The sequence below is a fragment of the Pelophylax lessonae genome (assembly GCF_965119305.1).
Source record: "Pelophylax lessonae genome assembly, chromosome: 1".
Taxonomy (NCBI): domain Eukaryota; kingdom Metazoa; phylum Chordata; class Amphibia; order Anura; family Ranidae; genus Pelophylax; species Pelophylax lessonae.
In genome coordinates, this window is record NC_138768.1 from 633,937,974 (window position 1) to 633,962,962 (window position 24,989).

The window sequence follows — 24,989 nt, forward strand, 5'->3', positions numbered from 1 at the left end:
AAGTCTGGACCGAGAAGTGAAAGAGCAGTATATCTTACTAATCACAGCAGTGGATTCAGGTATGTTTTCTCTTGTATTTGTATATTGTATCATGTTGAGATTTCCCAAATAGTTAGTTTTTTTGCTAATTGCATGTTGGTCATACATTTTAATTCCCCTTTGAGGAACTATAAATGTTACAGAGTCAGTTCTTAAAGGGGTATACTTTTGTGCTGAACCTTACCTCTAGTCTGTGGAGCAGGTTTTTCCTTTCAGCTTCCTAAATGCTTTTGAGCCATGTCAGATGGGTAATTCTGCCATTGGTGACATATCACTAACATAGCAGCTAAAACCCTAATGACATTGCTCCCTTACTGGTGAAGGAGTAACAATTTACTGGTCAAGTCATCAAAGGAGTGATTCTACATTAATTAATGAAGTGGTTTATTACTGATCCTGTCGCTGGTGAGTTGTCATCAGCGGCAGGATTGCTCGTCCTACATCAGCTTTAGTTTATCAGGCTGCTACAGCTGTAATGGCTCCAGCATCTTTACACAGCCAACAGTGCATGCCCATATTACCAAGGACAACAGTGTGTTTAAAAAATTTGATACCTTATTAATATATATTATATTATTAGTCTTTGAGGTTCTGTAAGGTGCATCAAAATTTCTCCTGATTTGACATTCATGATAAACATTCCCAAATGAAAGTGGAACCCAAGCTAAATATGTAGTTGAAGCACATACATGTGAACTGGTTCATTTTCCAAACTATTTTCCAAAGTCTGGTGCTGTTGAGCCAAGACCTTGCCTCCAACGTGCTCAATTGGCTATAGATAAACATGCCATGCCAAATTAGATACATCTTCCCTTCCTTTAAGCACACCTAAACATCTCCATTTTAAGTTTCCAGTACCTGAGACACCTTATTATGAAACTCTCTGCAATTCATATTGGTCCACAGTGCTGCCATTTCCATCCTTACTCTGGTTTCTGTTGTGATGGGGATTATGGAACAGTAACACTAGATTTGTTTTATTTAGGAATACATTGTGATACTGGACTTGCTCAAATGGTAGCTCTGTGACAGAAAGGCATGGTACAATGCAATCTCTTTAAGGGATTACTGGTACCCAGGTTTGTTTTTAGGTGTCCAAACACAATAGCTTCACATCAGCTGAAAAAAGCAAAAAGGTGCTGTTTAGTTCAGCAAATATCATAATGTTCATGCAGTAGACTTTTGCTTAGCCTTAAGTTTCAGACTCGTGGATGAATCCTCCAAGTGCTTCATGTTCTTCAAACAGCAAAACCACTGTCTTTCATTTCATCATGCACTGTGCTTTCAAACTGACAGCACAGAGTCCTCTTGTGAGAGCTTTCCAGCCCCTTTAAAGAGCAGACATCCTGGAAGTTGGATGTGTGGACTGGGGCAGCAAGGAGCCACCCAAATTCTTCCTAAAGCTACCCAGTGGTCTGAACAAAATAAAAAAGCTGAAGTGTACTACCTATATGTTAGTACAGCCATCTCCCCGCTGACCTATTGTGTTCTGACAGGGGGATGACCTGCCCACCAGAACACAGCGGCCAGCAATCTCAGCCATTGGCTAAGAGCGCTGATCAGATGCCAATCAGCAGACCTTTTTTGGTCATGCCCCTTCAACAAAAGCTGGCAAGACAGGCCACCCAATATTCGGCCCGTGTGTACGGCACTTCAGCCTGAACTCCAGAACCAACAGATCAATGTTACAATCAGCCTCTCAAAGAAAGACTGACCTATTTTCCTCCCCAGGCTTCCCTGGAGCATACAACTGATCGAATCCATATACTGGGAACATATCTCCCATCCACTACTCTGTGTGCCATTTTAACCCAGACTTTATCACAATATTTACTGATTTTTGAATGAATACATAGCTGAACTGTCCCTGTTTTCATTGTTTTCTTACCCTATACTTCACAAAAGTATAATGTTGACAGTGCTGATTGCCCCTTTGCCATCACATGCATCCTCCCAAAAAATAAAAAATAAACTCTATAAATACACACCAAACTGAGCATGTGCAGAGTGCATTCAAGGCCCTGTACTATCAGCAGATAGATTGGGGACTGTGGAAGAAAGGGAGGATCAGAAAAGAGAGGATCTAACAGCCTGTTTACACAATGTTCAGGAAAAACCCCTTAGGATGCACAGTGAGTATAACAAGCATGCTTTACTGCATATACAGACTGATTTTACTGTTGTGGGTTTAGTAACACTTTAACTGGTGGATCAGCACAGTCTGCCAGAAGAATTAAATCCTTTTTTAGGCTCTTTTTTTAGAAGCCCTGGCACATTTTTCAAAACACTATGGAGGTACCCTGTAATAATAATTAGCAAAATAAAGATTTCATACAAATAATGAAAAGTACAAATTCAGTTTAGAAACTCGTAAGCTTACAAAATATTTATATAAAATTGACCAAAGCCATTAAAGTTTTCCTTTAAATTTGAGTTTTTTTATGTAGCTGGAAGACTTATATTAAGAACATATGTCTGCTTTTTAATAACAAATCTGTTCAGATATTATCATTCATAGTGATGAAATGTTGAGAAGTATGTCAGTCTTACTCAGGTTCCAATGAGTGATGTCACTACTAGAGGATTATTTCATGGCTCATCTATTTATTGTTAACTCAAAGTTAATGATGATGTTTGTATGTGTCTAATGAGAATGCTGATAATATTTTATACATTTATTCTAAAAAAAAAAAAAAAAAAGAAAACAGTTCATGAAAACTAATATGCAAATATCATTCCAAACTGTGCCAGGATAGCATATCATACAATTCAGTTTATATTTGCGTGTGTGGCAATGTAAAACAAATCTGCCTTGTATGTCTCCTGAGGCAAATCACTGCTAGCTGTCCTTAATCCACCTCTTGTGTAAGTGATAAATGCTGCGCTTGAAAGCACATACAAATGAGGATTCTTGCTTGAGCTATTAATGTTTTGTATTAACGTAATCAATTCATGATCACTGCTTTTCATTTTTGTTTTGGAACTTTCTAATCATTATAAATATCAGGCTTTCAATTTTTGTTGTTTGTTGGTTGGCTTTGATATTATTGAAATATAATAAACATCCAAATCTGATTTCAAGAACTGAGCTTTCAGTTTTTGGAACATGTGTATGGGAACTTAAGACTTAACTCCATCTATTATCCATTCACCCTCCATCCCCAATATATTACTATGTTGGTTACTAAACATTCTTAAGCTAAAAGTACAAATTCAAACATGCAACATATAAAATACAATTACACTCTGCATAAATACCAAAGAGACTGCCAGCAAAAAAGGAATAGTATACAAAGTCCTTTACGATCAGAAGTACAATTGTGGATCGTATATAAGCATATAAGTAAATCACATTACAGAAAACACATAGTCCAATCCAATAGTTAAAGCAGATGTAAACCCTCACATACACCCAGTGAATTGAACAGCCTCAGATGATACACATAGATTAAGCAAATCTCCCTACATAAGTTTTATTTGTATATCTGCTGTCTTCAGCCTTCTACACTGTTTAGAAAGTGAACACTGTGTTAGAATGTTTTCTTTCCATTCAATCAATGGATGTGGAGTCCTAGCAAACACTGTATGACAGCTGAATGGAGGAAAGACAACCCCCCCCCCCCCCACTTTCCCTCACATGCAGAGCTGTGTCTTGAATAGACTAGCTCTCTGCTAATCTATCTCTATGCACCCACCTTAACACAAATTTCCAGTTGCTTTTATCTCCTGTGGCAGAGAACTTGTCAGAAGTTATCATGCTGATAACAGAGGAACGGAGCAGCAGAAAGACACAGGACTTAGGGCTTTGAGAGATAGGTAAGAGAGATAGGTAAACCCTACAGATATATGTGTGCAGCTCAAATTTCACTATGGGGTTTACATCCACTTTAACTCCTGGAGTTAACTTTTAAATGTAGTAGGGGATCAATACATTGAAGTCTGTACATAAAAATCCTTACCTGTGTTGGCGTGGTCTAGCTGCGGGAGAGTATGGCTGCCAAGACCCTGTGCTCCGCTCCTCCACAGTCTGTCTCAACAACTCTCAGTGCCACACAACGTTCCTATCACCTTTTGACTGAAGGCTTGTTATCTGGGCTGCCCACAGATTATGTCCCGCAAGCATTTATTAGCCTCGGGGATCACACCGGCTCCTGGACTTTTACATGAAACCTCTACACCATGCAGACAAATATGTAACTGGGCAAAGCCCAGAGGAACAGGCCCCCCCTTCCCCCAGCTTATACAGCTCCCAACAAACCAGCCACAGACCTGAAGGACACTGAGGACCCCCAAATAGATCAAAGCCCCTCTCCTGGGGATAGAGGTAAGAGAACAGCAAACTCACCAGCACACCTCCCCTAGTAAAGAAGCAGCATGGCGCTGAGCCCTGTAGTTCCACAGCTGGGTCACAGCAAGCACATTCACTGGCTAATTTTCCCACATCAGACCAACCAGCATCTGAACGCTCTCTAAAAGCCATGCTGCTTACACTACAGGTAGGTCTTCAAAGAGAGCTCAGATCGTCTATTAACCATCTACATGATCAAGTAGACTTCTTGGAACAGCGCACTGACCATATTGAACATCACTTAAGTACAGCTACCAAAGCACACAACGCAGTAGTATAAATACAAGACGAACAGGCAGAGGCCATACAACAACTGCGTCTCAAAGTTCCCGACCTAGAGGATTGCTCCAGGCGCAATAATATAAAATTTAGAGGAATCCCTGAATCTGTTACTCCAATGAGATTGTGCCATATGGTGCTTGGAGCACCGAAAATTAGGCTCTACTACAAAGCAGTCCAACTAGACCAAGCTAAGTGGTGGTCGACCCCACAACTTTCCACCCCTTGGTTTCAAATTGAAGCAACTGTTTTGAGGGAGACCCTAAATTATCCCTTAGTGCCCTCTGGCTTGATCATCACCCACCGTGCTCCTTTCTGGCTACCATCAACGCCACCTTCTCGACCTGGAAATCCATCTATAACGCTCCTGGAGGCCTCCATGTCCAAGCGCTCCACCAGCTTCCTCTACTATCACTCCAACTCTTATCCACTGATCTTCGGCTTTGCCACTGGTTATCGGCTGGCATTTGCAACATTGGAAACCTTCTAGCTCCCCAAGGGCTCCTTACCTTTAAACAACTTTTGTCAAGTTACTCCCTGCATAATAATGACTTCTATATCTACCTGCGTGTCAGACACATCATCTTTAAGATGCCTACTATCCGCAACACTAAAACTAGGTATCTGTTATCATTCCACAATTTAACGCAAGCTAAATGTCGCAGAATCTCTCTCATCTATAATCTACTTGCACGACTGAATCCAGGCTGTAAGTGTCCTGACATGTCTTACTGGGAAACTTCCCTACAAATTTCTGTGCCTCCTTTTCCCTGGTACCAAGCACTCCACGCACCCACTATATTTTCTAGAAATATAACACACTGAAAGTCTATGATGAAAATTTACCGCCGCTGGTATTACAGTCCAACAAGACTGGCTCATATTTATCCCTCACACTCCCCAATCTGCTGGGGGAAGTGTGGCTCTGATGGGACAATTTTTCCAATTTGGTGGTCCTGCCCATACATACATGCAATTTGGTCAAACATGTTTGCCCTCATTCACAAAATCTCTAATGTTACAATTGATTTGATCCCACAGATGGCTCTCTTTGGGCTAGGATTACATTCATGGCCTGTTACCTATCACCCAGTTGTGACTTATATATTGATAGCAGCTCACTTGTCCTTAGCCCGCACATGGAAGAAACCCCCTAGATTACAAGTTGTCATTTCAACCCTTAATGATCACTGCATGATGTAATACCTCTTTGCTAAGTCCCTCCTAACCCTACCCAAATTCTTCAAACATTGGCAATATTGGCTGACAGACCCCAGATCCCTTCGAATCCTGTAACTTATGTTTGCTATAAACTCCATAGACACTTAACCCTTCAACCTTTTATACATCTCCTTCCCCCTGACCCCTGAGAGAGTCATCTGCTAGGTCCTTATCACTTGGTATTATTTGCATAACTTACACCTGCCTCTCTACTCAGCCTCTTTTCTCCTCTTACTATCTCAGCTATTGACTATCCAGGCACCCCTCAGACCCTAACTAAGACTCCAAACAACTGATTTTTGTTTTGTTTTCTTTATAATCTGACAAGGGCCTGATTGTAGTAGCCTCTATCAATTATGCCCTGTTATACTACCCATAGTTTTATGTTATTTGCGGTATATTGTGTATAAGTTTATTTTTTTCTTTTGTTGCACTATTACTGACAATTGAGGTGGCTGCGCCGGCCGCTTTGTTCATAAAATTGTCATTGTACTCTTTGCTTCTAAACTTAATAAAAATATGTATAAAAATAAAAAAATCCTTACCTGTGTGGTGGATACTGTCTGCCACCCAACACCCGGGGTATGCAGTCATCAGATTATAGGACCTTAGAATATTAGAGATTTTTACACACTTGTTTTTCACACCAGGGAACAGAAAATTCCTCCTCTCTTCAGCCTTGGATCATTCGCAGTGCTTAGGAATAGTATTTACATGCTTTCTAATCTACAGAGGGAAAAAAGCTTCAAATAGTGTGATGCCAAAGTAAACTTTATTAAAATGAAAGTACCAAATAAAATAAAAATACGCTATCTTTAAAATTCACAGTAGACACTGCTAGCAGTGTATGGCACCAGTCCACTAGCTCCGCCCATGTCTTTAGGGGCTGCTGAAGATGTCCCTTATGACTAAACGCATTGAGATAAGCTAGTGGACTGACATCACAAGCTGCTGGGGAAAGACCTGGCAGTGTCTACTGTAAGTTTTATAGCTGGCTTATTGGCATTTTATTTGGTACTTTGATTTTAATAATATTTACTACAATATCACACCATTTGGAGCTTTTTATTTTCTCTCTGTAGATTGTAGATCAGGTGGATACCATTCCCAATCACTGTGGATGATCCAAGGCTGGAAAAAATGAGCATGTATTACCCTCTGAGAGGGAGTTCCTACAATCTGGTGAGTATGTACTTGCAGTGATTGGGGGCAGACAGTCTGCACCACACAGGTAAGGATTTCTGTGCATGGACTTTACTGTAAAAATCCCCCCCCCTACACTTAAAGGCTAACTCTAGGATTCATTTATTGGACTATTTGGATCACTCTTGTTTATTTGTAATGTGGTTTACTGATATGCATACATACACCACAATTTTTTGTTATTCTAAAAGTCCAAATTACTTACCTACTTAACCTAACCTGTGGTGATGTGATGCTTCAGATCCCAAGTAGTCTATTTTCTTCCCTGCAAAGGAGGATGTTCTTTCTTCGTGTATCTGTGTCAGTCCCTGGGTGATGTGGAACCATCTCAGCAGACAGTTGCTAGTGCTCAATGGACTAGGAACACACTGATCAGTGCATTTGTAGTACATTCACATGTCCTCCAGTTTTGTAAATGAAAACCCATACGGAGGTCGGGGCAGATACCTGGAGGACGTGTCTGCAGGAGCCGGACATTGCATCCGTGATCCGCTGTCATGGAAGCAATGCTTTTCAGGCTTCGGTGGGGAAAAATAAGAAATACACATTTTTTCCTGCAAAAAAAAATGTGCATGTAAATGTTTTTCCCTTAAAGGATAACTTCGCATTTGAAGAAAAACTTTGTGAATAGGTGGAAGGGAGAGCTGTAATGGAAGGGCTCAAAGCCTTTCTATCAAAAATGCCCTTCCTTCTTATTGAAAATGCATGCTGATTACCCATTCATTCCTCTGTGCTTATGGCCCTTACAGAAGTCCTATGAAGGACAACTCTGCTCATAGGAGTAAATAGGGTTATGGTATGCATGGGCAGGTTGAAGAAAACCTGGAAGTACCACTTTCAGAAAGGAGTGCAGATTTGGTCAGGACCTTAAAGTGAAGATCACTGAAACGTAGACAAGGATAAGTATTAGACCTGCATTTAGGGGTGCGGGGGCAACAACTTAAAAGACAATTTGTTCTTTACACATATTTTAATAGGGGACATGCTCAGGTGGTAGCTCTGTGGCAGAAAATCACTGTACAACACAGTCCATTTGAGGTCCTATATATATTTCCATGTAGGCTATTAACTGAAAACAGCAAAAACAAAGAAACAAAGTCTTACTGTAGCGAATACATTAGTCCATATGGTAGTTTGGTAGGTGAAACTATGTGTTCTCACGCAGTAAACAGTCTGTTTATCCTCCACTGAGTTTTTAAAAGTTCTTTCGCACAACCCCTTACTGTGAGTCTTCCCAGCCCTTCTATAATGAGCCACTTATCCTGACAGATGGACCTGTGGACCAGGGCGGCCAGACTGTAGACCCACCCAATCTCTCTTCAACAACCCAGCCTCAACCTCTTAAAGGTGGACTTACCTATTTCCTCACCAGTCTTCCCTAGAACCCACAACTGCCACAATCCACATTCCAGACAATAAATACGTCCCATCCAATGCCTTGTCTGGCAATTTAGCCCAAGTTTTATCACAATACATATAACCTTAATGTGCACTAAAAGTTTTCATTTTGGTTATACTGTAGGTCACACTAGATTTTGTCTTTTGAATTCTACTTTGTAGTGTTTAATCCCCTCTCTTGTACACAAGATCTATGTAATAATTTTTCTCCCAGGGAATTTTATTATAATGTGCAAATTCACTCAAGTGGCCTGTACTTAAATCTCTATGGGAAATGTTATGAAACTGTGACAGCCTTCAGATTGCAGATACTAGCCTATCATTCTACTCTGTGTGTTTGCCAAAAAAGCAATAGGCGCCTGTGTGAAAGAGTTTTTATGGGACTGTTGCAGCGTGCAAGTGTATAAATCATTGTTTTGTATAGCTGTACCTTGCTTTGTGAGTAAGCCAATGAGAAAATACTTCTCTCTTCCTCCATCTGCCAGAGACACAGAGAGATAGGTAAATATTAGGTCCTGGCTACGTGACAGGAATAGTACTGGTAAGGCCGCTTTGTTCATTAATGTCTTTAACTCTTTGAACATTTTCTATAGGGAAATCACTTGCATTCCACCCATCAACTTCCATTTATTTATTGGTTGCATCATTAATGAAGTGCACATCTGGAAACCTGCATATAGCCAGGGTCTACTGTTTCAATACATAACTCGGATACAGAGTCCAAAGGCCTTCTATAAAAAAATATGCAACTGGATCAAAATAATAAATATTACCCTATTTTATAGAATGGGTGCCAGAACACAAACAGAAGTACTTATAATACATCTATTTATAAAAAGTAGAGCAAAGACGACAGGGCTGTTCACTATACCAACAAATCAGGTGTCAGTTTTAAACATTTCTATACAACTTCAGTGCTGGCCATACAGAGAAAATATGCTAAATACTGTAGTTGTTGAAAAACTCCTGTTGTAAGTTCTACATAATATGCTATGAATCAGGGACATGGTTAGTGTCCTGCGAAATGTAGGGGACAACTGAGCACTCCCTGGAAATACCTTGAAGCATATATAGCGTTTCCAGCAAATGCAATAATTGAGGAGCCCCTAAATACCCTTAGATCACAGTTGGAAAGCCGTATAATGTGGTTATATGTACTGTCTCTACAGTTATTCGATGCTTCCTACTTAACAAGTGTATGCAAAAGCTTTCTCCACTCTATTGTACACCAATGGGGGGTATTTACCAAAACCAAAGCATGCAAAATATGGTGCAGGTCTGCATAAAAACCAATCTGCTTCAAGGTTTTTTTTTTTTGTCAAAGCCTAATTAACCAGTTGTCGTCCGTCCGCCGCAGGTTTACTGTGGCAGGCTGGCTCGGCTGCGCCAACTGACGTAGCTCTATGTAGGTCACGCACGTAGTGCTGGGGGGGAGGGGTGAGTGCGCGCTGCCACTGGCACGCTTCCTGCCCCCACTAGGCAGCGAGGATGCCAATGCACGGGACTGGCAGCCGCGATTGCTGCCTGGCACCCACGATCGCTCCCCGCTGAGAGAGAAGGACGGTCAGCTGTTGTAAACACAGCTGACCGTTCTTCTCTCTGAAATGCTTTATAGGATCACAGGTCTCTATGATCATTTCACAAGCCCATCCCCCATACAGTTAGTAAACACTCCCCCTAGGCTCACACTTAATCCTCTGATCACCCCTAGGTTAACCCCTTCCCTGCCAATGTCATTATTACAGTAACAGTGCATATTTTTTAGCACTGATTACTGTAGTATGTATGTATGTATGTGTTACTGTATGTCACTGGTCCCCCCAAAAAATTTCAAAAATGTCAGTTAGGGGTCGAATCTGTCCACGGCAATGTTGCAGTCCCGCTAAAAATCGCAGATCGCCACCATTGCTGGTAAAAATAAGTAAATAAAAATTACAAAAATCTTTCTTCTAGTTTGTAGATGCCATAACGTTTGCGCAAACAAATCAAAATACGCTTATTGCAATTTTTTTTACCAAAAATATGTAGCAGAATTCAAATTGCCTAAAAGGATAAAAAATTTTGATCCTCCACTCCAAACTCCATGTCTTTATGGACCTTGTTTTGTGCACTGGTCCAAATCATTTGGTGGAGGGGGGATTATTTTGTAGGGTTGCTTTTCATGGGTTGGGCTTGGCCCTTTAGTTCCAGTGAAGGGAACTCTTAAGGTGTCAGCATACCAAGACATTTTGGACAATTTCATGCTCCCAACTTTGTGGGAATGATTTGGGGATGGCCCCTTCCTGTTCCAACATGACTGCGCACCAGTGCTCAAACAAGGCCCATAAAGACATGGATAAACAAATTTGGAGTGGAGGAACTTGACTGTCCTGACCTCAACCCAATAGAACACCTTTGGGATGAATTAGAGCGGAGACTGCAAGATAGGCATTCTCGTCCACATCAGTGCCTGACTGCCCAAATGCGCTTCTGTAAGAATAGTCGAACATTCCCATAGAAACACTTCTAAACCTTGTGGACAGCCTTCCCAGAAGAGTTGAAGCTTTTATTGCTGCAAAGGGTGGGCAAACTCAAAATGGAACCCTACGGACTAAGACTGGGATGCCATTAAAGTTCATGTGCATGTACGGTAGATAGCGTTTGTAATTTGTTATGATAATGTTCACCTAACTGAGTGATGCTTCCTTTATGTGTGGGCTGGGAGTGGGGATGGCTGGGCACTGGTGCGCCGGGGCTCAGTCGTTCCGGGTCCCATTATCCTGCTTTTTTCGGAGGGAGTCCGGCTGTGTTTGGGGGTTGGGTTGCCAGGGTGGGGGGTGGGGGGGGGGACTTTACTGTTTTGATGTTGCTGTTTGTGTGACTCCCCCATGTTGGGGTGAGCTGGTCTATTGTTTTTGTATGTTTTGTTTGTGTGAAAACTTCAATAAAAAGAATTTTACAAAAAAAAAAAGTTCATGTGCATGTAAAGGCAGGAATCGCAATGGTTTTGGTAATATATTGTGTGTGCATATGACCAAATCAATAGATTGTAAGCTCCCTGAGGGCAGGGACTGATGTGAGTGTATAAAATAATGTAATAGCGTATTGATGTAAGGCGCTGTGTAATTTGGTGGCGCTGTATAAGTACCTGTAATAATAATAATATTAACAATCATCATCATCATCGCTTGTTGATCTGGGTACTAGCTCATAGGATTTAGTTGTGTTGTACATCCCTTTTGTGCGGCATATAACTGACCTTAACATCACATGTTACTTTATCCTGTTTGTTTATTTAAACTGGTGCTGCTGCCATCCCTGTTACTTGGTAAACCAGGAGCATTATCTAAAATGCATATATAGAAGCATTTAATCTGTAGCATGTAATTTTCGAAATATGTAAACATGGCATTTATCAGTCAGAAGGATCACATTGCATACGCATTTATTGAGGGAAAAGTAGGCTTCACTTTCTTTTTTGCTGTATATGTAATTTTAGATTGTTTACATTGCTACTTTGGGTGAAATTATGGGGCATTCAAGAAAAGCACAGTAAAACAAACACACTTATATCAAATCATTTTTTTCTACCAAATTTGCCAATTTAAAATGAAATTTGGTATCCTCCCATGCTATTATACAAAACATCTGGGTATAATTTTATTGTTGCAGGATGATCTAAGGAAAGTGGTAATACCAACAATCTGATTGAGAATGTGAAGTAAGGACACTTATGAAACATTTCATGCCTGGAGCAGCAGTGTATCTCTATCGTTGGTGCAATCCTTTGAGTTGCTCAGCCTCCATCACTGTAGTAGAGAGAGCTGTTCACAAATTACCTCCTGCAGGACATGTCTAAATCCTAAACTCCATGCTCATATCTTTAAGCTAAGCTCACGGGAGCCCCATTTAATGCAGTCCCTGGCAGGCAAATCAAACGAAGGAAAAGCCACGTGATAGAAGTGTGAAAAGAATTCACTTATTAGTAAAACATAAAGTTACAGCTCATCCTCAGAACAGCTCCCAGAGGAACCAATTTTAGTTCATTGCTTTAGTGAAAGCAGTGAAATATTATCCAGATTTCTAACACTACATCAGCTTTTTTCAATTTTATATAAATATCTATGGAGTAATTTTCGCTATAACTTCTTGCAAGAATACTGTGTATTCCACTTCAGTGTGTGTGCAGCCTTTATTGCAGGGTGAAATAGTCAGAAAACAATGTGAGAATACCCTTTAGAAAGCTGACACCAAGGTAAACATCAAAAATACTTACAAATGAAACTACAGTTGTGCTCATAAGTTTACATACCCCGGCAGAATTAATGATTTCTTGGCCATTTTTCTGAGAATATAAATGATAACACAAAAACTTTTCTTTCACTCATGGTTAGTGTTTGGCTGAAGCCATTTATTATCAATCAACTGTGTTAACTCTTTTCCAATCATAATGACAACAGAAACTACCCAAATTTCCCTTCCAAAAGGGTTCAAGCTGAAAACTGCGGACGCACAAATGTGAACCCAATCTTACTAAAACTGGGGAGTACAGCTCTGCAAAGAAATCAATCAACTTCCATTTTTTTTCTCTGTCAAAACTTAGTTGAACAAGCTTACGTTAGAAGCTGATTGCATTCTATGCATAGTTGCACCAGATTTTGCACTCTCCAGTTTTATTAAATCAACCCTAGTGTGCAGTGAAATCAGAGTAAGCAATTTACAGGAGAGGTGACTGTAGGAATAAATGTAACACATGAGTTCAACTTTAACGCTAAAAACATGGGTATGAAGTTGATATAACCAACTTAAACAGCCCTTTGTTAAAAAAAACTCTTTGTATATAGGTCCAATCACTACTAAAGAGGTCAGTCCCTTTAAAAAGCTTTAGCTATGTCAACTATAACTGCAAGATCCACTTATTTTGTGAATCAAGTTCCTGCAGTATTAATAACATGTACAGTACATACAGAAAATATTAATCTTGTAAAACTGCAAACAGTGTGGCTCTGGAGTTGTGTAAATTAATATGCAATTGCTGGTTTACCCACAAGTTGCCATTCACAAATACACACAATTCATCATGGCTTGTATTTGTGGTATGTTAATACTCATTAAACTTAGTTATGTTGGTGATACCTTCATCAGGGCCATTTACATTTGTTATTCACTAATTTCTATTTTGCTCTTGTGGCGATTGTTCATTATGTAGATAGGCTGATTTGTTGCTTCGTAGGTATGTTCTAGGGATTGACCGATTATCAACAAGGCCGATATATCAAGGGACGATATGCACATTCCCCGATATATCGGTATCGGCCCCGGAGGTTACTGATATTGCCGATATTACTGTATGTAATATTAGTGCATGTAAAATCCTAGCATCCACTTTATTAGTGTTTTATATAATGTCCAGTGTGTGTTTTTGTGATCTAATAGTGTGAAATACCTTCATTACATCTCCGTTTGGCCCTTCCATGACCCGGAAGAGAAGGACAGCAGAGCGGGAGATGTAATGAAAGTATTTCACACTATTCTAATCTAATAACCGGCGCTTCTGTGTACACTGCAGAGGAGAGGGTCTGAGATCCTCCTCTGACAGCTATGAGAGGAGAAAACAGCAGAGCGGGAGATTAGCTGAGCCCGGAGCATCGATGTAACGAATGGTATTTCACACCATTCTAATCTAATACCTGGCCCTTCTGTGTACACTGTAGAGGAGAGGGACTGAGATCCTCCTCTGACAGCTATGAGAGGAGAAAACAGCAGGGTGGGAGATTAGAGAGGAGAGCCCGGAGCAGTGATGTAATGAAGGTATTTCCCACTATTCTATTACAAAAACACACACACTGGACAATATTTAAAACACTAATAAAGGGTATTCTAGGATTTTAATTACACTAAACTAGGTTCACACGGGATTCCTGGCAGGCAGGGAGGTAAGAGAAGACCACACATTACAGCTAAAAGACCTACCCCACATGTTCAGTACCAGATTTGTGTCAAAAATTGTCTTTATTTTTCAAAACTTTAAATGTACAAAATATCGGCCAATATCGGCCGATACGATATGCAATTGGCAAAATATCGATATCGGTATCGGCAACGAAAAACCAATATCGGTCGATCCCTAGTATGTTCCACTATCTGCTCACATTTTTATTGGATCCCTTCTATTTTTGTGCCAGTAGATACCTCCGTTTTGCCCAAAGTCAAGAACTAGCTAATACAAAATTTCTGCTTGGAAAAAAAATGCCCCACACATTTGAATTATCTGTTGAATATAGCTATACAAAAAAAAAAGGCCACATTTTTCCAACACCCACAGTGACCAAAGCTCTGTCAACTACTCCTAGTAATTGATCCAGTGTTTCTGAATAGGTTTACAGTGGGGTCAGTGAATTCCTGCATGAGGCATTGCCTAAAAGAACACCAGCTACTCTCCCATTAGTCTCTCTCTCTCTATATATATAAATATATTTAAAATGGTGTTAAACCCAAAAACAATCATGTCATATATTGCAGTTAACCAGTCCTTAAATGTCCTTAAATGCGGTGGCTGCATTTGCTTTATTATTTATTTTACAGCCAGTAACCCTTCCAGTTTTAGGGGGTCTCCACTTTGGATGAAGGAGCAACGGGGATGCCTTTACACAGCAGCATAGTCAATCTGAGGGGAGGGTAGTGTTTTGGACTTAACTAACAAATTAAAAGCCAAATTCCTAATTGTTTTACATAAATGAACAAAAGATGACAATCGTAAGCACCCCTGTCAGTGCTAAATGGTTTGTCTCAACCCTGCAACTGACACTTGTACTGGACAGCTTGGTCTGTAAAAGGAAGTTGAAAAATACCAGACTTCCTGGCAGAATCAAAGTGAAAATTAAGGGAAAAAAATAAAACAAAGCCACCATATCTAAAATTAGTAAGGTGCAAAATAATCAAGTTTGTATTTGGGTTTAATACTGCATTAACACATTGCTGTGATTTTATGGAAATAACTGGCAAACAGATCAAATGGAAGTTATATTATATGGACTTGTGGGACTAATAATAGACGTGGAGGTCCAAAAGAGCAATAAAGTCTATAGGGCTTGATTTACTAAAGGCAACTTTGCCAGTGCAGTTGCACTCTACAAGGGCGTTTGCTCCAAAGCTTAGTAAATTAAATGAGGCTTCACTTTGCAAAGAATACCCAATCACATGCAATTAAAAAACAATCACATGCAATTAAAAAACAGCATTTTTGCTTGCACACGATTGGATGATGGAAGTCAGCAGAGCTTCCTCTCATTTACTAAGCTCTGGAGCAAATCCCCATGTACAGTGCAACTGCTCCTGCAAAGTGCACAGTCTAGTTGCCTTTTGTAAATCATCCCTATGTGTTCTTGCACGCGGGCAGCTTAGCCTGTTCATTGTATTTGCCAGCGTATTTCCTCTGCTTGGGCAGCCAAGGTGTAGCATACCTCTCATGTAAATTACATGTCACATACATTGACATGAATACCTGTGTGCTGCTGTACTCGTGTTTATGGTGGTGCTATCGTAAACATCAGTATATAGCGTATGGGCATGTGCAAAAAAAAAAACCCAGAAAAATTGGAGCAAAAGCTGAGAAAACACTGTTGCTTTGTTTTTCGCTTTTATAAAAAACAATATACAGTAGAAAAATATTACATTTTTCAAAATGGTTTACATTCTGGTTTAAAAAAAACAAAAGGTTTTCAGCTCTAATCAGTCTCAGCTATGGTAGAGACTGATGCGACCTAATCATCTCTTAAAAGTGTCTAGATCAGCTTATGCTATTAAGGAAATTAGCAAACATGTTAGAGATTAAGAGACCCAAGGCATCAAAATATTAATGAGCTCATGTATGCTGTTGTATTGTTTGGACCAAGATCAGAGCAGATGCTTTCCTTAATTGAATTAGCACACATTGCTAATATTTATCACTGTATTTCTAAAATACTGTCTTTTATATGTTAAGACTTGTGTGAAGTCAGCCCACACTAACAATTTTAATGACCATTTTGAAATAATAAAAATATTTATGTACTTTTATCAATTTTTAGAGATATGAGAATATTATGCTTTGTGGTTTTAGAGGCTGCTCCTTAAGTACACCCAATTAAGACAGATGAGGATGCTATCAACAATACTTTATTTGACTGGCCTCAAACCAATAGATGACATGATAAAAGCATGAGTATATGTGCAAGAATAAAATCATACTGATAAATGAAAGCAATATAACAACCTAATTGAAGTCAGACAGTCCTGGAGATATTTGGCATGCCTCATGCCCACTGCTTCAGTGAGCTTGTGATACTAACTGAATAGATTAGGCTTATTAACCAAAACTGTTGTCTAAAGCTCGTTTAGAACTGTTATTCCTCAATTACACCAGACTCCCACCAGATAGCAATTACCATATAATTATCTCCTTTTTTCAGTTAATAAGCACATTTTGCATTTGATTATTTTTCAGTTATTTTGTACATGTGTCATTACACACCCAGGGACAACCATGGATTGAAATGTAATGATGATTAGCAGTTTAATTTGGATTATGTAGCATTTTCGGAACAAAGCTTCTTTAATAATTAAAGCGATTGTATGCTCAAAAAAAAAAAAAAAAAAAAATGCGGCAGGACAAAGGCATAATGAGCTAGTATGCATCGCATACTAACTCATTATGAAATACTTACCTTAGAATGAAGCCCCGACACGGTCGCCCAGACACCACTGAGGCAGCTAACATCTTCCCTCGGCATCTCTTCCGGGTTCGGCGGCTCCAGTGCTGTGAGTGGCCAGATTCGCAATGACGTCACTCCGGCGCATGCGCGAGGGAATTTAATTTCCGGCAAGGAGTCCACCGGACCTTCAGAGCGCATGCGCTGCTGGTGTCAGCGGCTGCATGCAGGGTGAATATCTCCTAAACCGCGTAAGTTTATGAGATATTAATTTTACCTACAGGTAAGCCTTATTATAGGCTTACCTGTAGGTAAAAGTTAAAAAGCAAAATATACTACCGCTTTAAATTCAAAATAAAGAAGAAAGAATAAATGTTTGGGTACTGCAACGGCAGTGTACTACATAGAAAACTGATTCTTCCCAGTTTAAAAATAAGAGGAATAAATAAAGTCAGTGTGCCTTTTAGACAGCCCATATGAGGGTTGGGGATAAGCAGGGGGTTCTGAAATGTTACCATATTAACAAAAAATGGTAAGTAAGAGTAAGAGTTTGTAAGCATGCAATTGGCTTTCAGCTGCCCCCAAGGCTTAAAATGGTATTAGCCCCCATTCACACTGGGGCGACGCTACTTCGCACCGCGACCTCCGAGGTCGCGGTGCGAGCAGCGCGCCGCTACCTCGGAGCGGCCGCCACGGACTTCGTAACATTGAAGTCTATGGCGGTCGCCTCCTGGTCGCCCCAAAGAAGCTCCGGACCCTTTTTCTGAGTCGGAGCGACTTGTGTCGCTCCTATCAGAACGGGTCCGCAGCTTCCCTATGGGAGGCGACCTGTGAGGCGACCAGGTCGCCTCACAGGTCGCCCCAGTGTGAATGGGGGCTAAAAGTCTTGTTTTTTTTTTGTTTAAAAATAACAAACATGCTATACTTACCTGCTGTGTGCAATGGTTTTGCACAGAGCAGCCCGGATCTTCCTCTTCTCAGGTTCCTCTTCAGCGCTCCTGGCCCTTCCCTCCTGCCAAGTGGCCCCACAGCAAGCAACTTGCTATGGGGGCACCCAAGCCGGGCCGCTGCTCTGTGTGTCCATTCAGACATGGAGCTGTGGCTCGTCCCCGTCCTCTCTCTCTCCTTATTGGCTCAATGACTTTGATTGACAGCAGCAGGAGCCAATGGTGCCCACTACTGTGTCTAAGGCAATCAGGAGGGAAAATCCTGGACAGCTGAGGCTCCCCTGCAATATCTATGGATCGAGATGGGGCTCAGGTAAGTATTAGGGGGGCTGAGGGGGCTGCTGCACATTGAAGATTTTTGACCCTAATGCATAGAATGCATTAAGATAAAAAAAACCTTCTGCCTTTAGAACCACTTTAAAGAAGCTCCTTTCTACTATTCTGAACCTGTTCTTTTGCCAAAAATTGCCCCTTCTTGGCATGATTACTTTATTTATTTATTATTGTTCACAGAAAAAACTGATAACAACAATAGGAAATAAAATGTAAAAGGGCAGAACACCAATAAATAAATAGTAAAAAAATTGAATAAGCAAAACAAAGGGAACCAGCCTGACCTATATGCACTTATACCCCCCCCCCCCCCCCCAGATCATTTGTATTTTTTCCCTAAGCATATTTTACCCAAGCAGGAAATTAGGACTTTTTGTATAAGGGAGATTTCACTAACAGCCAAATATCAGTAATTTAACACTGAAATGACTTCCCAAATGAGGGTACAGAAGCTCATCAAGTTATTGCAGAGCAAACAGAAATACTAACAGCATCAGCAAGAGAAACAAAACAACAGCAGTAATTCTTTGCAGTACTACCAAAAACAAGTGCAACAAGCAAACAATGAAGTATACTACTATTTTTATATTGTCACAAAAAGAGATTAGTCTCAATTCACTAAGGCATATGAATAAATCTTTACTAAGATAAATACAGAGTCTGTCGTTTCTGACCTTCTAAGTAAAGCAAGTTGCCTGCCTGTCACTTCTGATCCTCCACGGTTGTTCTAGGTCAGCACTTCAAAATGGCCTGAGGCCACTGGATCAGTACAGAAGTCAGGCAACCAGCATTTCAACCTCCATATTTCTCTAAATAAATGCATTTCAATGTTGAAAGCCTTATTCCTTTTTGTCCACGATTCTTAGACTTTGGGGTTATACTGCTTCCTACTGGAAAAATGGACACCAGCAAGAAAAATAAAAAAATCTGTTAGCCAGGACAGGATAACCCAACCCACAACAAGCATGCCTCTGTTATGTTGCTATTGTCCTCAGAAGAGTGGAGTCATTTTCTTTAGTTCTGCTTGTCTCTGTTTGTTTGGGAGAGTTTTTGACTATCAACAGCTGCTTGTAGATTAATGCAAGATACATGGAACGTCTCTCCAGTCTATCAAGGAGTGCTAGTAGAATTTTGCTAAACTTGTTTAACCACTTGCTGACTGCCTAACAACGATTTACGTCGGCAGTCAGCCCCTCACAGGCAAAGTGACGTAGTACTACGTCGCTAGCCTGTGAGGCTCTAGGGAGCGAGCGCACGCCGCTGGAGGCGCGCTCCTGCTCGCTCATGGACCCGATGTCCGCTGGTCACTCGCGATCGTCGGTTACACCGGGAGAAAGGCAGGTGGCTAATGCAAACAAAGCAGCCTGTCTTTCTCCCATGTGTAACAGCAGAGATCATACGGTCCTGCTATGTAGGACCGTAGATCTCTGCTGTTACATGAAAAGCCACATCCAATCACAGTTAGAAGCATGCCCCTAGGGACACATTTAACCCCTCCTTCTCCAATAAAGTTAACCCCTCCCCTGCCAGTGTCATTTTTACAGTAACAGTGCATATGTATAGCACTGACTACTGTAGTAATGTCACTGGTACCCCCAAAAGTGTAAAAAATGTCAGTCAAGGGTCCGATCTGTCCGCCGCAATGTCCCAGTCCCGGATAAAAAAATGGAAGATCGCCGCCATTACTCGTTAAAAAAAAAAACATAAAAATGAAAAAAATCCTTCCCTTAGTTAGTAAACGCAATAACTTTTGCGCAAACCAATCAAAATACGCTTTTTGCGATTTTTTTTTACCAAACATATGTAGCAGAAAACAAATTGGCCTAAAATGTTAAAAAAATTAGATTTTTACATTTTTTTGGGGGGTGGGGGAATTTCATATAAAAAAAATGTGAAAAATATTGTTATTTTTGCAAAATTGTCGCTCTTTTTTTGTTTATAGCGCATGATCAAAAAATCGCACAGGTGATCAAATACCACCAAAAGAAAGCTCTGTTTGTGGGAAAAAAAGGACGTCAATTTAATTTGGGTACAGCGTCACACGACCGCACAATTGTCCGTTAAAGTCACGAAGTGCCGAATCGCAAAATAGGCCCTGGTCAGGAAGGGGGTAAAATCTTCCGGGGCTTAAGTGGTTAAAGTGTATCTGTGGTCAAAACATAAAAAGTAAAATAATATAATCATTTCTACATGGAATTTCAGTTGTTTCTAGCCTACCCTTATTAATCTGAATGACCTCGAAGTTTGTAAACTGGTTCTGCTATATCACATATTTCACAGAGCCTGCCTTCTGAACTACAGAGGTGCTTAGTGGAGGAGTTTCAGGAGGCAGAGACAGTACAGGAATCACAGGCACCAAGTTACCATGGGTTATATAGTCCTTAGAATCTGAAAGTAAAACAAAAGAATGAGCAAATGAGAAACTGTAAAGCATGCAGTAAATCCTGGTTGTGGAAAGAGTTTACCAGCAGACAAGCAGCACTCACCACACAAAAGGAACATTTTCAAGTAAGCTTATACTGCATTGTCAAAACTATTGTTTGTATTGCTATTACAATACAGATTTTTTTTTTTAATAAAGTGTATGATGTGACCATAGAACTTCTGGCAGGTTTTCCCAGTTTATATCGTTGTTATCTATACAACTGCTTCTAGTAGACTCTACAGCTACTGGTAGAGTCAGGTCTGCAATGGAAATCCTGGATCCACTTGATGTCATTGACCAAATATGGGCATGTCTATGTATGGTCAATGATGGCACCGGGAGCTGTTCGATGGGCAACGGACAACGTTCATTGTATTTGACGTTGATCTGAATCACTAGATTACATGATTGTTGTGAATAATTTTAGGTACTTTGTACTCCTTATCTGTTCATATCGAGATTTTATCGATATCTGGGGGGGCTGCCTTCTTTTTGAAGTGGGCCTTCAGATTCCAGTAAGCCCCCTGCCTCAGACCCCCACAACTGCCAGGCCAAGATTGTGGGGAAGAGACCCTTGCCCCCATTAACATGCCTTTCCTGGCCATCCAAGCTCAGATAAGAGTCTGGTATGTGTTTTGGGTTTTTCTTTTTTCTCTTAGAATCAAGTGTTAGGGAATGTTACATTCACCGGGGGAAAGGCAATAATGAAGTATTGCACACATATTACAAATGTTACAGGTATTATTCGTTACTCTCGCTGATTGCTGAGCTATTCACAAAGCACATTTTACATGCATGCAAGCTAATAGTAGTCGTAAGTCCTTATTCAGAGTAGGCTTCCTGACAACAGCAGTAAGCATTGGCAAAACCACTCATTGTATTCACTGGATGTGTATGTTACAGGTTGACAACACAAGAAAGCAGTTGGGACAAAAGAACACAGCCTTGTCTCACTGTAACAAGAGGTATATAAACATGGACATTCATGGCATAATTATACAATTTTTACTGCTGGCCAAGGTGCTTGAGCAGGCACCTCGACAGACCCATACACCGCCCGCTCATGCGCACTGGCCCTTGGGGCATGTAGAGGCACGATCTGCGGTGAGCACAGCAGATTGTGGTGCTCAGTATTTGGCCGCTGTGAGTGGCCTAGATACCATGTGATTGCTGTGCAATCACATGACACCTAGTAAACAAATGTAATCCATTCAAGACATTATTGTTTACTACTGTGTGTGATCACTCATTGGTCATCAGTGATCACACGGTACAGTACCTGGGCCAATGACAACTCCCTGTACCATGTGAAAGCTGTGGCCAATCACAGCAGCACAATAGTAAACAATGAGTCATGAAAGAAAGCCATTTATGACTGTTAAAACTATTGCTGTTACAGTGATCATCACTGTACAAGCAATCACGGTGAAAAAAAAAAAACTATGGTGACACTATACTACTCTGATAAGTGGATGTATAAAGAGGAAAAAAAAGTTAAATAATTAAAAATAATTTAATTTTAATAGCAGAATACAAACAAAAAAAATGACAATTAAATACCAAAAGAAACCTCTATTTGTGTGAAAAATTTATTTAATTTCATTTGGGTACAGTGTTGCATGACCAAGCAATTGCCAGTTCAAATAGCACAGTGATAAATAGAAATACAGTAAATGCCCTGCTTATGAAGGCGGGGGGGGGGGCACTTCCTGAGGTCAAGTGGTTAATAAGGGCTGTAGCTTTAAAAGATTAACCATTTTTTTTTTTAAATTAACATATTAAAGATGCTATGGGGATAATTTATCAAAACTAGAGCAGGCAGAACCTCCAGCAGCTGTGCTTCTGTCTTCAGCTTGTTTAGTTAAACTTAAAAAATGAAATCGTATTGGCTGTCATGCATAGCTGCTCTAGTTTTGATAAATCCCCCCTTATGAGATTTTTGTAAATTAGTTTACACCCACTTTAAAGGAAAGAATGCTTGCATTAGGTTTTTGTGACTTGACCCTGTAATGTTGTAATGTTGATATCTTTCACACAGATGTTATTTTATATATATTATTTGATATCTATTCAAACTCTTAGTTATAAAAATGTACACACATTGGTGCACCTATATTTAGTCTTACATCAATATGGTGGTTTGATTTGATTTAATGATGTCTTGTATGACATTTGGTTCTAGGTAATGCAGAAGTTGTATTTACAAGTATGGAAGTAGCGTTTTATATTAAAACGGATTAGAGATTGTGCATTTAGACACAATAGCTCTCTTCCTCATCATGCAGATAATTGTCAAGGGATACCTTAGGAAAGACTTACTGGTGGTCCACTGGTAAATGATTAAAAACCCAGTCCTCAGGAGTAGCTGCTATTGCAGTAAAATCCTAGATTCTGGGAAACGAGCCTGACCAAGAAAAATAGAATCTTTCACCGCAAATATGATATTGGTATTACACACAGACTACATGCTTATACATTTACAAACTCTCTCTTCTTCTGCAGTCCGGTGATTTCACCTAAAAATAATTTTGCTGCTTATATATCACCACAGATGCTCAGATTTGCTGTTCTTTTTGAATTAAAACTGAGCGCGAGAAAATGTTAAAAGTAACAGTAAATATCGTGAACAAAAATCAGCAACATAAATGTTGGAATTCAGGACTATTGACTAAGTGGAGAAGTTACTCTTTATTGTTTTCCTTCTTCTTTTCTTCTGAAAATGGATTTAGACTAAGACAGTCTTATCTTTCGAAACACGAAAGTCAATATTATAGCACCTGCAGTAGGCACTTTGCAGCTGAACTTGTGCCTAGACTCACTTCATAATGTATTTTGCAGCTCTCTGTGCAGGTTATTTACTCAAATTGGAGAGTGCAAAGAGTTCTGCATAGAAACCAATCAGATTCCAGGTTTTAATGCCGAAGCTTAATTGAACAAGCTGAAGTTAGAAGCTGATTGGCTACCATACATAGCTGTACCAGCGTGCTCCAGTTTTAGTAAATCTCCCCCTGTGTGTTCTTGCCCCCTGTTGACATGATCAATGTAATCCAGTTATCAGAAGTAGAAATGCATGGGATATACCTCTGTTGATGTAACTAGTGTAAGTACCTACATTTGCGTTATTGTCAGCCTCTTGACAATGCTTGTACAGCAGCACATAGATGGAGAGGAGAGACAGTACTAGCAGTCAATAAAGCTTGAGGTGCTCATGTGCTTGAAAGAAATCTGACAGCAAGAGGTAATGGAGTGACCAAATGGATGCTCCTTCATGGCCAAGTCAGCAAACTGGGGTTTGAAAGGACAGCGGTGCATTCCATAATGTAATAGATGAAGTGGTGCCATCATTCTGTGTGATGGGGCTGTGTGAATAATAATGGACAGAAATGAAAATTGTTTGGTAATTTTGGTAATCACATTTGGTAAGAGATTTTTTATGGTAGTAAAATTTGCTATAACTAGCAACGGGAACAGACATGTACAAAATGACAGTATATACATTTCAATCCTGTCGTAATTGTTGAAATCAAGAAGCAATCTCAATTTTCCTTTCCTTTTAAACTTTATTGCTGCTGACAAATTCAACATTGCCAGTGGATGGTATATATTTAATTTTAAAAGCACAAATACTCAACAACTTTTTCCTAAATTCAAGAACACTTCTTGTCAAAGGCACATGTTGGCTGCATGACAAAATAGAATAAAATGAGTCACACTAATAGGTTTTACATTTCAGAAGTGTGCTAATTAGTGGTGTGGAATTTTTTAATTTGTTTTTTACATGGACTTTTTTAATAATAGAAATATTGCAGTTTAGTTGTTGAATTTTAGAAGTAAATTTTATATTAATAAAAGTTAAATAAAATATACAGTTGCTAACTTTTAGACAAAGTACTGCATGCGTATATATAATGAAATATATAACTAAGCCTATTTAATAAAGTAGCACAAAGAGTGCTGAGGATTTATGGTTATTCATGGCACTTATTTACATTTAAATGTTTATCTTTAGAACATTTAGAACAATGAAAGATGGTTTTCATTTGGTTACTTTTTGCTATGTTATTATTTTCATTGTAATTATTAACATTTTTCTTCTGTGCAAAGTAGAAGATATATCTTGATGGTAA

General features: G+C 39.8%; 1 protein-coding gene across 1 annotated transcript in view; it reads left to right on the forward strand.

Moving 5' to 3' along the window:
• Positions 1-24,989, forward strand: part of FAT4 (FAT atypical cadherin 4) — a 333,326-nt gene that overhangs the window by 240,271 nt on the left and 68,066 nt on the right. Inside the window, exon 6 of the mRNA XM_082261525.1 lies at positions 1-59. This exon is cut by the window's left edge and continues 116 nt beyond it. Coding sequence (XP_082117651.1) covers positions 1-59 — 59 coding nt within the window. The remainder of the gene's footprint in view (positions 60-24,989) is intronic.